The sequence below is a fragment of the Parambassis ranga genome, chromosome 7 (assembly GCF_900634625.1).
Source record: "Parambassis ranga chromosome 7, fParRan2.1, whole genome shotgun sequence".
NCBI classification, from domain to species: Eukaryota; Metazoa; Chordata; class Actinopteri; family Ambassidae; genus Parambassis; species Parambassis ranga.
In genome coordinates, this window is record NC_041028.1 from 3,617,192 (window position 1) to 3,631,320 (window position 14,129).

Below are 14,129 nucleotides of genomic sequence, written 5' to 3' on the forward strand. Positions count from 1 at the left end.
TGAAACGCTGATGAATGAAATTCTAGCTTGCAGTACGTATACATTTATGAAATGAGGTATAAAATATTGAACTTTTAACACTGTGATTTTATTTATTATGCTTTTTTTTAAGCAGAAGTTGTGATTACCTCTATGTGTTCTTCTAAAGAAAGGGTCCGTCACAATATTCACGTAGAAATTATTTTTTTTTCTTGTAACCCATTAAATTATAACTGTTAGCTATTCCTCTTTTAGAATAAGGACCGTTAATTATCTGTTAAATAAACGTAATGTGTGTGTTTTTGGGGCGATATGCGTCAAATTTGAAGCTGATCTAAAACAGGCCGCGTGTGCACCTTACGTCACCATTGTTTACTTTTACCTAAGCCACGCCCTCTGTTAGCAACTTGTGGCTAGCTCGCTACCGTGGAAGGCAGAGCACCGAAGGATCCTCTTCAGACACCACCCCGAGTGAAACACTGTCCGCGTGTACATAATTCAGTAAGTACACGTTAATCCAGCAGCCTGTTGACACACAGTGACTACATTTTTAATCCATCATTGAATTCGTAGTGATATTACCAGCTGGCAGACCGAAAACAGAGAGAGAGAGAGAGGTTTCTTGCAAGCTAGCGTCGGCACTGCTGCTGTTAGCTTTTATTGTAGCTACTATTAACGTAACCGCTACCTGCTACCTTGCACAAAACTGTTATCCACTGTTGCTATTATGTGTTGTTAAATGTCTCGATTAAAAAAGAGTGTGTAATTGTTGACATCCGAGACTTTTATACCTCCTTATGTACGGGTTTATATCTTTAGGTTAGCTAAAGGCGCAAGTCTTACACGGAAACCTCACACTGCAATGGTCGGTGTTAACGGATATAATCTATTAATATCGCGTTTGGGTAACCTAGTAACAGTCACATTACTTTAGTTAACGAAATGATGGGTTTATCAAGTAAAGTTCATTCATAATGGTTAGCGTCCTAGCTCCTGGTTGTGTTTGCAAATATGTGGCTGTGTACTGCGCTTTCTAATGTTGAGTCAACTTCGGATAAAATGGCAAAAAGGCAGCTCCACTGATGATAACCAAAGCAGAGCACAGAAACTGGATGTCTTTAGATCATAACTGTGTACAGGATCAGTGGTGGTTGAATGTAAGGTAATGTCGACTGAAGCCTCGAAAATATCGACTAACAAAGGGTCCAGTTTGTGCAAATGGACTGAAGCAAAGGGCTACAAGCAACTGATCTCAGTGTGTTTACCTGTAAAGTATTAAAAGAATCCTCATGAATTCCCTGTCACTGAATAGATCATGTGTTTTCTGATTAATTTCTTTAATCTACCAGACTTGACCAGGAGTAAGAACCACATTTCACAAACTTTTTTTTTTTTTTTTAAATGAGTGATCCCCATTGTTGGAAGGCTGCCTTTGTGGTGTGAACAGTAACAATTAATCATGCAGAATTGGATGATATATCTGTTTTGTTGTATGGATAATGAAGTTGATGAGGACTCCACGGTCAGCGTGGTTCTTCTCGCAGCGAATAAAAACTCCCAGCCTTTAAAAAAAATGTGTACAGGAAACACTGCCCTTTGTCTTCACATCTACTCCTGATCCTGAAAGCAAAAGTAAACAGTGGAGACTTTGCCAACAGCTGCCTGTTTGTATCAGATAGGTTTTAGTCAGGTTGCAGGAATTGCCTAATTTCTTTTCTAAGTTAGAACTTGTCTTTAAATGAGACATCACTGCAGCTAGACATAACTTGCTATTCTGTGGTCACCCATACGTCATGTTGTGTTTCTTTGTTCTTTATTTTTAGTTTATTTGCCGAGTACTGTTGGGGCTGTTTTAGTCATGACTTTATCTGAGTGTGTACATAGTGTAATCAGATCATCTGTCAGATGCTGACATTGACTCTCAGTGGTGCCTAACTGATTGATTTGATTAACAGATTTCAGAATGCGACTTCGTCTTCGTCGAGTTAACACTGAAAATAATGATCCCCTGTGTTCTCTTTCATTTCAGGCTTTCTGTGTAGCTTTCCATCTGCTTATATTATTTGTTTGCCTACTTTATTTACCTCTGTTTATGCTGCTCAGTGTTTGACTCATACACTCCCAAGCTGTATACATAAAAGCCTACTTGTGCATTGTACTACCTGCCACAGCCGTTTATCGCACCACCTGGTTAATAGTAAATTGTTCCAGAAGGAAGATATGTTTGCACATAAACATGGACCCAGGGCCCCTGTGTTTACAGTAGTCATGGCAGCACTCGGTTATTCAACAAATAGACTTAACATCTTCCTCTCGCTCTCTCTGGTGGAAGAGCATGTTTGTATTGGTGGGTAGGGCTGGAGCACTGTAGTTGGTAACTTTAGTACTGTTGCTTTTTTATAATTTCAGAGACTGTTGAATACTGTTAGTTATCATCCACTTGTGGCTTCCAGGCAGTATTGTATTCTCTTTTTCGTTTGTTTGTTTTTATTTATGCTCATCCTTTTTCTTCTTACAGGTCAGTGAAGTCCAGATGCATGAGTCTCGGTCAGAATCGACAAGCCACACCATTCAAGCAAGTCAGACAGAGAACGGGAATCACACTGAGAATGAGAGTCGACTGAGGAGTAGCCAAACTCCTCCAGAGGCACCCAGGGTCAGTTACCACATCAGGATTTGATGTTTTTTTTTTTTTAAATATATTTGCATTCTTACATTAGCCCCTGAAAGACTGAGATGTTAGTCACTTGAGCCTTACACCTTGGTTTGGCAGTTCCTGCTGATGTGACAGAACAGTAATCGGAAACTGTCACTTTTTATTGACACAATGATTACTTTAGATAATCTGCACTAGGATCTATAATAAATAAGCTTTAGATACACTCATGTCAAACCCTTTTGTAGTGAGAAGCACTTGGTAGTTATTATACTGTTTTTGCATTTTGGTAATATAATGATTACAAGCCTTTGCTCAAGCAAATGTGTGGTGAAATTGAAAGCTTAAAAGTTTTGCATTATGTTGATCAGACAGCTCAGCCCTAAATTAAAATTAGTTTTTAAACGACCATTTTCTCTCTTGCATGTTTCATGTAATAGTAGAAGAAATAGTAGTAATAAATCTTAAGGTTTCAAGTGTTGTTTGGATAAAGTGAGCAATTTTAATACACCCCTGAAGGCTCTAAAAACCATATGATCATCTAGACGTATACCTGACATGGTAAAAGATGATGTATTGTCTTTAAGCAATGAGGAAATGCTTTTGTTTTTTCAGTTGTCCACGGTTGTGATATGGGGAGCATGTGTAAATGTTTGTCCTCGGTGCTACAAATATGTGCTGCAGCTGCCTTTCTCTAGTAAAGTGCGAATAGTTTAACTGCATTTGAATTTATACACAGCTTGTCTGGTATGCAAACATCAAACATTTTCTTGTCAGTGTTCACAAGGTTGATGGCTGAGATGGGACTCGGATTACAGCTACATAATAAGAATTTGTCCTTTAAATATGTGGTATAGAGGTATCTTTGAACCTCTTCACTCTGTTTACCCATACTGCAGTGTTTTATATTTAAGCTGAAGGGGAGCACGGGGATGAGGGGGAGGTGGTGCCGGGGTTTAGAAGGGGAGGGAGAGCAGAACTCCTGCTGGGCGGAGGGATCAGTGTTAAATTGTTAGTTTTGTTTATGCCCACGTCATGTAGGATAGAGAGGCTGTGTGAGACCGTCAGGCAGAACATTGTTGCTGAGCAGTGTTTATCTTTTCCAGTGCCCAGACAGACTGTTCAATGGAGACTACCAGGTTTGTTCAGCTCATTCTTTATTTGCTTTGTGATGATTCTGTAGCAGCACGCTTTTTCTCATATGTTCCTAAGTTAAATTTGTGCCTGTGCATGAAAGTGTAAGTCACATTATTTGTGCTTGTGTGATTTCATGTTATTTAAGTCAACTTCTGTTTTGCAAATGTGACTCTTTTCTTGACCACACCCATTAGTAAGTATCAGAGCTCATAAGAGGAGGCAAACTGTGTTTGTTTTTCCAGCAACTTTTCAGCATTTCTGTTTGCTGTCAGTCAACTCAGAGTTCACAAGACCAGTCTTGCGGGAACAGATCTGTGTTTACACTCAGTTGCTCACTGGTATGACTTTCAACAATAACAACAACAGAAGATGTTTGGACTTGCTGGCTGCCATAGCAACGGGGATTAGGCAAAGGCTGTTGTGTTGATGGTGTCCACAGAAAAATAGAGGGGGGGGGGACAACTGGCTCAGTCTGTGGGATAGACCTGTTTTCATTCGCTTTGGTGGCCACCTCTGCAGCATTGAATTTCATAAGAAAGGACAAACCAGGAGGCAGTCGTCTGTTATCGTTAGCCCAAAGCCTGTGTGAAATTCACTGTCAGTTTGTTTACCCGATTCAAAACAGACTCTGCCTCGGAGAGAAATGTTTGTTTGTGGTTCAGGCCTTAATTAAAATACGAATCTCAAGTTCTGTTTTGGTAAACAGGCTCTGTATGCTTTTTTATTCATTATTTATATCTCTGTGCAATTTTGATTACTCTGTTTATGTTTACTGTAAACATCCCTTGAGCTGTGAGGCTTGACAGTGAGGGGGAGGGTGTGGTAATTTGCTGCTTGCCTAGCAGAGGATGTTGTTGTTGTTTTTGTGGTACTGGTTGTTGTTGTTGTTTTGATGGAGTTCTAATTCCCCTAAGCCATCCAGAGTTGTTGTTGTTGTTGTTTGGTTCATTTTTAGCTGAAATGGCAGAGCTAGTTCATCTGACCTCTGACGTACTAACAACAAATAACCAGTACTGCATTTTTTTTTTAATTGAGCAGGAGGCTGAAATAGTCTGTTAATCAAATTCAGTTATTTTCTGTTGTCAAGGAATCACTTAGGCTGTTTTTTAAAACCTATATTTCCTGTTTCAGATACCACATGGGAGTATTTGTGTGGCCTTTCTTATCATACGTGATAGCAAACTGAATATCTATTTGGCCTTTCGGACTGTTGCAATGTTGGAATGTGGAAAATTAGACTTGTGCAAAATCGTATCGTGTGCAATTAATCGTCAGAAAAACGGTCACCGATTAGTATTTGCCACTTATCGAATACGGCGATCAGTGACTCGTCACGATGACGCATTTTTGTGTGCGACGTCCTCTCACCATCAACCGCGAGCGCGCACATGTGAGCCCACAATAACAATAATGGCGGAAGGCAGTGGTGTTCAGGTAAGATGATGCGGAGCAGAACGTTCCTAACGGAGGTTCAACGTCTGTCACCATAAGCCGGAGCACGAAGAAAGCCGAAGAAAGCCGAAGAAAGCGCAACGAGGCCACAACGCCGGCTACAGCTGTAGCATATAGTGCCGCGCATGCGTACGCAACATGCATTAGGTGTGAAGCGTGGAGCGTTGGTTGTTGCCATAGTAACTGAAAGTTTGCTCGGAGCAAAGGAATGAACTCCGACTGGAGAAGCTGCCTCCCGATCTTTATTTAAAGACTCCACAGCAAGAAAGAAAAACATTACAAGATTTCCACTCAGCCGAGAATCCGCGATACGTTTAGTCAGTGTGCTCCTTACGACCAAACTGGAAAGATGTAAGGCAGGTTGATTTGCACAGACATACATTTAAATGTGGAATTGTCTGGTTTGTTTGTAATGTTTTTTTCTGCTGCTGTTCTACAGTATGAGTGAAAACATGCACTAGTGTGGGACATATTCCAGTCACAGGTTAATTTGCACAGACACTTTTTTTAACTTATAACTTATATAATAATCACTGATGTGACTTTTCTGAACTTATTTGTCCTGTTTTATTTTAATGTTGACATGCACTGCTCTGTGACCTTAAGATAAGAACATTTGAAGGACAAAGTTACTTTAAATATTTGCTTCTATATTATTTTGAAGCAGTTTGTGCACCTGTTATCGATACATATTTCAAACGTGGCTGGTTGGTTACATCACTACTTTTAACCTGTTAAAATGAAGGAGTTAACTTGACTGATGATTTGTCAGTATCATTTTAGAACAATGTGGCGATTTAGAGTCAAAAACAAGTGCAATTGTCATCAATTAATCATCAAATTAATCGTTATCGGCTAAATGCCACAATTGATCGTGATTAATTTTTTTGCCCAATATTGCCCAACCCTAAATTAGACAAACATACAGACTAAACAAAACTTGTTAAAAGAAAAAAAATCTAGTAAGTACACAGAGGTTGGTGTGTGTGTTTTCACTATACACTGGTGCATACAGTGCATCACACATGTTTACATTGACACAATGGGATATAATAATAGAAATATTCATGCACATAAAATGTGATTACTCAAATTTCTTTGTTTGAACACTGTTTAAACACAACTAGCATAAACAGCATCAAAAGTAATTGTATTATTTATGACAGTGCATCAAGAAAGCACCGTCTTTGCCTTTACGTCAGACTGCTTAGACCCACTCTGTCGTGAGAGTGCTACACAAAAATGTGTTAAAATTTCACAAATAACCCTCTGTTCAGCTGTGAGAACCCTTTGAGACATGTTTATTTCAATTTAGTCCACTTGATCTTTAGATGTCGTTGTGTTGGAATCACTGCCTCTGTAATGCAGTCCAAGTAGATTTGAGTCACATGTAAGTAGGGCTGAACGATTTTAAGAATAAATTGAATTGCGATTTTTTCTGGCAAATATTGCGATTTCGATTTCATCCACGATTTTTTTCAAATCATGTCAAACATGTTTCTGTGTAAATGACTTCAGGTAGCTACTCTGTCACTTCTCAAAAACTATCAGTAGATCTAAAAGTAAACTCTGATAACGTGCACTCAGTATTAGTTTTAATAAACATGAAAATTTAAATAACAATTACAGAACAAAATAAAGTTTTATTTCAAATAGGTTAAAAGAAGACTAATGTAGTTCTGTAAAGTTTTATTCAACAGTCATTTAAACGGACTGAAGTGTGCCTCCTAAGGTTAAACAATAAATACAGTATTGAGACTTAAGTAACTCTTAAAGTTCATGTGATTTAGAACAAATGATCAAACTTTAATGGGAATCATATCTAAGGACAAACGGAGCTGCTGCTGTCACCTCTGTCCACCGTTTACTAGAGTCCTCATATGGAGCCTCTTCATCAAATGCCTGCGTTATTGTTTGGTGACGTCATTAGCTGCTGCCTCTGTCTGCATCTGATGTACACAGACACACACACACACGACACACGTGACACACACACACATGCGACACACACACACACACGACACACGCGACACACACACACACATGCGACACACACACACACACACACAGGTGTAGAAGAGCTGCTGACGGCACAACAGCAGCGAACCTGAATATAAGGAGCTGGTAATGTTCAGAGAGGTGGGCGCGTACGTGCTCGTAGCATTTACACGCGGCCCTTCCACTGCGACTCACGTCGCGCGCGCACACAGACACACACACAGGCTTAGAAGACGGCAGAAACAGCACCGAACATAAAGGTGGAGTTCGTTTTAGGGACCAGTTCCTCCGTTTTCTTTTCGTAGCATTTGACAAAACAAAACCTGATTCAGTTAGGAGCAGTGCAAAAAATCGCGGCTTTGACGATCTCAAAATCGTGTCATCTGAAATCGCGATTTTCGGTCTAAAACGATAGATCGTTCAGCCCTACATGTAAGCAAAGGCGCGCCTACTTTATCATTTTATTGTCTTTTCTGTCTTATCAAGGTTCCAGTGTCATTGTCCATGATGACCCCACCAGCAGAGGCTCCACAGCAGCTGCAGCAAACACCCCAGCAACCCATACTCAGTCCTCAGCAACTGCAAGCTCTGCTCCAGCAGCAGAAAGCACTCATGTTACACCAGGTAGGCTTTTTTCTCTCTCTCCGTTATTTCACATTGAACACAATCAAAAACATTTATCTCCATCATTTTTTACATTTTTTTTGCAGCAACAAATTCAAGAAGTCTTCAAGAATCAGCAAGAGCAGCTCAACATGCAGCTGCTGCAGCAGAAGAATGCTGGCATTGTTAGTCAAGAGGTAACCTTTAATTTATCAGTCATTTATCAGCTATATGATTATCATCACCAGCTCTATGTAGTGTGTAAATAATACACAAAAATGAACCTGTAACAGCAACAGGTTGACGTTACAGCCCTGGTAGGTATTTATGTTTTCTAATTAGCTTGAAAGCTGCTGTGTGCATTTTGTCTGGATCAACTCAAACTATCCCGACCGTGTTTATTTAAGAGATTAGATTTCCAGGAATATGCTGCTCTTTATTTTTACCCACACGTGTAATGTTTTGGACCTTCAGAGACTGTGTCTGTGTGAGTGTGATAAACTCTCAAACACTAACTTGTTGTCTTGGTATGTACTTCCTGTTGGTCATTGACAGGAATTTGTAAGATAAGTTGGCACTTGTTTGTGTAGACAAGGTGTGGGTGTTTGGACAAGGAAATGTTTTGAAGCAGTCTGTGCGTAGTTCTGTCTACACATAGCAATGAGAGCTGGTGGCATTTGTTTACGATCACAGTGTTTGAGAATATTATGTAAACAGGATGTTGCCCTATTTATTTTCCGTCATCTGTCCTGTCAACAGCTGACAGCCCAGCAGATCGCCATCCAGCAGCAGCTGCTTCAGGTGCAGCAGCAGCATCTCCTCAACCTGCAGAGGCAAGGCCTGCTGTCTGTGCTTCCCAACAGCCCCACCACTGCCCTGGGTATGTTAAATAAAAAAATAATGACTTTTAGCTTGACAGTAGACAATGTGGTTGATGCAAATGTGACTGCGTGTTATGCAACAGTTTACATGGTGTGTTTGTGTGATTTCAGGCTGTGAAAATGGTAGCATCCTGTCTGCTGCTGCTGCTGCAGACACCAGGGAGTCTTCCAGTCAACAATGTAACACCAACGGTCATCAGGCTCTGCTGAAGAGGAAAGAAAGGTGCTGTTATAACTGCATGCATCCAGCTTTTAGTGTGTCCACTCTGTATTAACAGTGTACTGTCTACTGTGTGCAGCAGTTCACTGGATGAAAACTCACAGAATAGCCATCCTCTGTATGGTAATGGAATGTGTAAATGGCCCGGCTGCGAGACCGTCTTTGGAGACTTTCAGGCATTTCTCAAGTAAGTGTTACCTCAATTGAAGAGGTACTTTTCTTCATGTGCTGTGTTGTTTATTCCCATCTATCTATTATATTAAAAGAGACTGGTTGCTTATTATTTTATTGCATTATTCAAGCAATAAAGCCACATGACCCTGATGTTTATTTATTTGCCTGGCAGACATCTGAACAGCGAGCATACACTGGATGATAAGAGTACAGCCCAGTGCCGTGTGCAGATGCAGGTGGTTCAGCAGCTGGAGCTGCAGGTACACACCTCTTTTATGTTTGCTTCTCTCACTCTGTTATATTTCTTTATTTAAACCAAACAGCCACACGTCTCTGATGCTCTAAATGATTGATTTTGCTATTGTAACTTCACCATTACGTAGAGTGAATTATATTCTAAATATTCTGCTTCAGAGTTTTTTAAATATTGTAATGTATTGACCCTTAGTGAAGCTCACTTTGTCTTCTGCTCCTCATCTGGTCTGTTATCTGATGAAGCTGAAGAAGGACAAAGAGCGGCTGCAAGCTATGATGGCTCATCTCAAGTCCTCTGAACCCAAACCTGCGGCGCAGCCTGTGAGTACCTGCCGTTTCCTTCAATTAAACTAAAGTATTGTTTTGCTTGTAGTTCCACTGACATTTTGCTGACTCAACTGCTTTGTTTTTTTTTTTTATCTTCTAGGTAAATCTGGCATCTAATGTATCTTTCTCCCAGGCAACGTTGCCCAAAGGCCCTCCTCCGATGAGCCTTTCTCAGAGTGCCACAGCACCATCCACACCCCTGACGCCACACTCTGAATCCCCCTCAGTCCTCACTCCCAATAGTCTGTTCACTGGAACCCCTGTGCGGAGGAGATACAGCCGCTCCGTGAGCCAAGGTAACGGTGAGATCATGGGTTTGTTTGATGTTTGTCGTGTGTGAGTGTACAAGGTATAATTATTGCTGTTTGCCTTTCCACAGATATAATTGATAATAAGGACTTCTACTTGAGCACAGAAGTTAGGCCTCCTTTTACATATGCCTCTCTCATAAGACAGGTAATGTGCTCTAAATCTATACTGTTATGGATATAATAAAGTGCATGCATGAGTCTTACACACCTCTTATTTTCTTTCAGGCTATTTTTGAATCACCTCGCAATCAGCTGACATTAAATGAAATCTACAACTGGTTCACAAGAAACTTTGCATATTTCAGACGCAATGCAGCTACCTGGAAGGTACCGCAACCTTAATGCATGAAACTAACATGGAGTGGTATTTATATGTGTCTCTAATTGTGACTCTATAATTCTCAAATCTTCCAGAATGCAGTGAGGCACAATCTCAGTCTCCATAAGTGCTTTGTGCGCTTGGAGAACGTGAAGGGAGCCGTGTGGACGGTGGACGAGATCGAGTTTCACAGGAGGCGGCCCCAGAAAGCTGCTGGTAATGGGTATGTACGCTGTGGACGTGGAGCCAGAGCACAGTGTGTTTTCAGATATTAGAAGCCAGATGCCTGACATCAAAGAACTTAACCTTGTGGCTGCACCTCATGAGTGCACACAATATTTACTGTAAACACGATTTGGAGGTTCAAAGACTGGAAGTTTGCTGTGATAATAATAATGACAAACAGGCGCTCTGCGAGGAGGAATTCATTCATTTTCATGATTAAAGGGTAATTGGTGTAGAAAGGCATACCAATGGGAATAACATGACAGAGCAGGAACGGACCCAGTCACTTACTCCAGACTAGTTTCACCTACTAAAGAAAGCATTTTATCCACGTTGGACTTTCACACAACTTTACCCTCACCCCTTGATAATCCAGTATCTGCAGCTCAATCAGAGTCGTCACGCGGTGGTTTTAATTCTGTTTTGTTATGGCTCGCAACGGTGACTCAAACTCTTTCACTCAACAAACATACCTGGAATCTTGGTGTGTGTTTTGGCAGCACTCATCCTTCAAGGAGACTGAGGGAAACATTCACTAAGCCCTACCTGTGCGTCCATGCTATGTTAGCTAGGAAGAAATATTTTTATGAGGAGGAGGACCAGCCTGCTTCAGTGTGCTCGATATCATCTTAGTGGAAATGTAATTTACTGGCACATGGATAAATCTACAGCTTGGACGTTGTGCACATAACGAGCTACTTCTCCAGCTACTATAGACCACACATTTAAATGACCTTTTGTATAATTTCGCCCAGACGTATTCACCCTTTAGGTGTTCATACCAAATGGAGTTTAACCATATTGTGTTTTTGCACTAATAGATCCCTGCTGAAGAACTCCCAGAGTCGTCACAGCCTAGCTGGGTCTGCTCTGCAGGTAAGAAAAATGATGCATTTTCCACATTTCGTGCGTCATGTGAGAATGTGGGCATGTCAGATCCACTGAGTGTTTATTCGCTGCTATAAATACAAAACCTGTTACGTTTCTTTCTTTGTACAGAGTCCAGATGGCAGTTGCTCTCTCTACAACCCGGCCTCTATGGGCAGCATCCCATTGCACTCCCTGCCTCATGTTCTCCAGGAGCAGATGAACGGAGCCTTCGCCAATGGATCTGGATACCAAAGCGACAGCAGTGCGACACAGTCCCCTCCGCAGGCTTTGTAAGTGCCCCCTTTTCTTTTTGTGTGTATTCAACTGAGCTGTGGGTTAACAGCATCCTTATCACACCATGTTTTTTTTCAGCATTAAAGAAGAGCAGGAGGATGAGGAGATATGTGAGAACTATCCTTACGAGTCTCCAGAGAGCACAGATGAGCACGGCCACAGCCCAGAGATGATGAACCAAGACGAAGAAAGCGGCAGCCCGGAGAGGCCCAGTCTTCATCTTGATCGTGTGCCTTCTCTCTGACTATGAGGTCCAAGTTTGTCCGCTGCGAGGCCGCACTCACTCTCAGTCTGTGTGACTTTGTATTCCAAAAAAAAAAATAAAAAAATAACAGCTTCATCTACGTAACCAAACACTTAGATTTTTTTTTTTTGGTATTTATCACCATTTTGTTGTTTTAATTTAGCTCTAAAGTTCTTTTTGTACAGTTGAGTGAGATCACAAAAAAAAACACATTTGTGAAACTGTCTTGTTTTTTTATCTCTAAAACAAAAAGGACCATGATACACACAGAGAAGCCAAAGGAAAGGGAACACTGATAGTTAGCACTTAATGACAGGCTTTCACACACCTCTACAGCTACTTTATGCTATGCTGGGGCCACAACTACCTGATTTTGTGTTATTAGGTGTATTATTACAAAAAAAATTAACATTTATAGAAGAAATTGAGTAAACAGTGTTGCTTTAAAGATGAAAATGTTCACTGCCAACATGATCCGATATATTTGTATTTAAGATATAATCAGCTGATCAGAAGACAAATACGTAGCTTCTTTATACCTGTTGGTCTTTTTCACCACTTCCATAAACGTCGCTGAACTTTTGCTCTACAGGAACTTGTAAGAGTAGATTACTATAGATTTACCATCACTGTAAACCAATGCATCTCTATGAATAATAAATTCATGATATATGTGAATTATTTGTCTTTCATTGTCTTATGATTGAGCAAACTTTAGAATATTAAGTCGATTATTTGACAGAGTTCATTCAGATTTCATAGTTTCTGTCATTTGTAGTTCATTTCCTGTTTTATTTTAAGGATCTCTGGCTTTGTGTACATTCTTTGTGATCAATACATTTGCTGCCTGTCGCTGTGGTCTGTTTCTTCACTGCCTTTAGTGCTGCATTGCTACAATTCTTTGTGCATTACTGCCACCTGTGGAGCAGTCAGAAGTGTGCTGGTTTAAATGATATGCTCTCAGCATGGTCAGCAGTACATGATTATCCTTATTATCAATGCATGAATAAGCAGAAGCAGACTACGGAGAGGCCGCATGTGAAGTTATTAACGGTACAAGCATTTCAGAGCGTTGTGTCATCTCAGCGTACAAACTGATGCAGAGAATCTGAGGTTCTCTAAACTTCTTCCACCAATACAAGGAAATGCAGGTAAAATAATGTCTCTGTATGATGACATGTTTATATAAACTTATAAACATCTTCTAAACATTCACCAAAGCTGTGTCCTTTAGTCCTTTTACAGCTGCAATCAAACTGATTCAACCCCTGCTGCAAATTAGGTTTATTGGGAAAATGTACAAATCAGCAGCTGTTTGACAAACGGAACAATTTAAAGAGCTCAACAACACTGGTGTTCTTGGGTTTGTGTGTTTTTAAAATCCCACAAGAGAGTTTTCAAAGTCAGGCGGCTTTGATGGTCACTCTGGGCCTTCTTCTGACACCAAGCCTCGGTGGACTTTGGGATAAGCTCGGGATAGTTGTCCTGTTGGAAGTTTCCGATGATGTTCAAGCTTCAGCTTCCTCGCAGACAGCAGGATGTTTTCTGGCAGGATTTCCCGATGCTTCCTTGAATCCCATCTTGCCCTCCACACGCTGCAGGTTTCCAGAGCATCCACTACTTCTTTGACTTAACTGTGCTTCTTTAACTGCATCTCTCGGAACATTCAGTGCCCTTTCTAGTTTTTGTATTGTTTTCCTTGTTTGTGCAAAGTGCAAGTGACCTTTTCTCTGTACTGTTTGAACAATTTTTTCCATCTCTTTTGGAAATGACTATGACCTGGATGAATGAAAGCATCCACAGATACATTTTCTCCATCAGCAGTCCGAGCTTGTGAAGTGTTCCATCTCAAGGTGTATTTGAGCCCACACCTGGTTTGAAAGTGTCAGCTCTTATACTAAACACCTTTTTATGTACCTTATGTAAAAAACAAAAAAAACAAACACAGTCAGTTTTATATTGGACGGTTGGATCATGGAAGGTAAAATAAACACACAGCTTCTACCAGCATTCAAATAAAACTTTTAATATTTTTCTCACAAGATAGTTTCCACATTGAGTACCAGTGAGTTTGCTAATCTGAAACCAGTGGGTACAGTAACCATTGCTACATTCATCTCTCAGAAACTGTAACAATAAAAACAGTAGCAACACCAGCAGAGAGCGCCATTTTTGATTTTTCAT

The 14,129-nt window shown here is 40.5% G+C and overlaps 1 protein-coding gene across 2 annotated transcripts; it reads left to right on the forward strand.

The window, feature by feature from the left end:
- The first annotated feature begins 356 nt into the window (after window positions 1–356).
- LOC114438544 (forkhead box protein P1-B-like) lies at window positions 357–12,350 on the forward strand. Of its 2 annotated transcripts, XM_028409985.1 has the most exons (17): window positions 357–480; window positions 2,498–2,635; window positions 3,742–3,774; window positions 7,709–7,846; window positions 7,933–8,022; window positions 8,585–8,705; window positions 8,818–8,929; window positions 9,006–9,113; window positions 9,273–9,360; window positions 9,599–9,676; window positions 9,783–9,978; window positions 10,062–10,138; window positions 10,219–10,320; window positions 10,408–10,535; window positions 11,359–11,413; window positions 11,537–11,697; window positions 11,780–12,350. In XM_028409985.1, the coding sequence occupies exons 2-17, from the start codon at window positions 2,513–2,515 to the stop codon at window positions 11,943–11,945; spliced, it is 1,776 nt and encodes a 591-aa protein (XP_028265786.1). In that variant the 5' UTR covers window positions 357–480; window positions 2,498–2,512; the 3' UTR covers window positions 11,946–12,350. The 2 variants fall into 2 exon arrangements, with proteins under 2 accessions (XP_028265786.1, XP_028265787.1); XM_028409986.1 differs by lacking the exon at window positions 3,742–3,774.
- The last annotated feature ends 1,779 nt before the right edge of the window (window positions 12,351–14,129 follow it).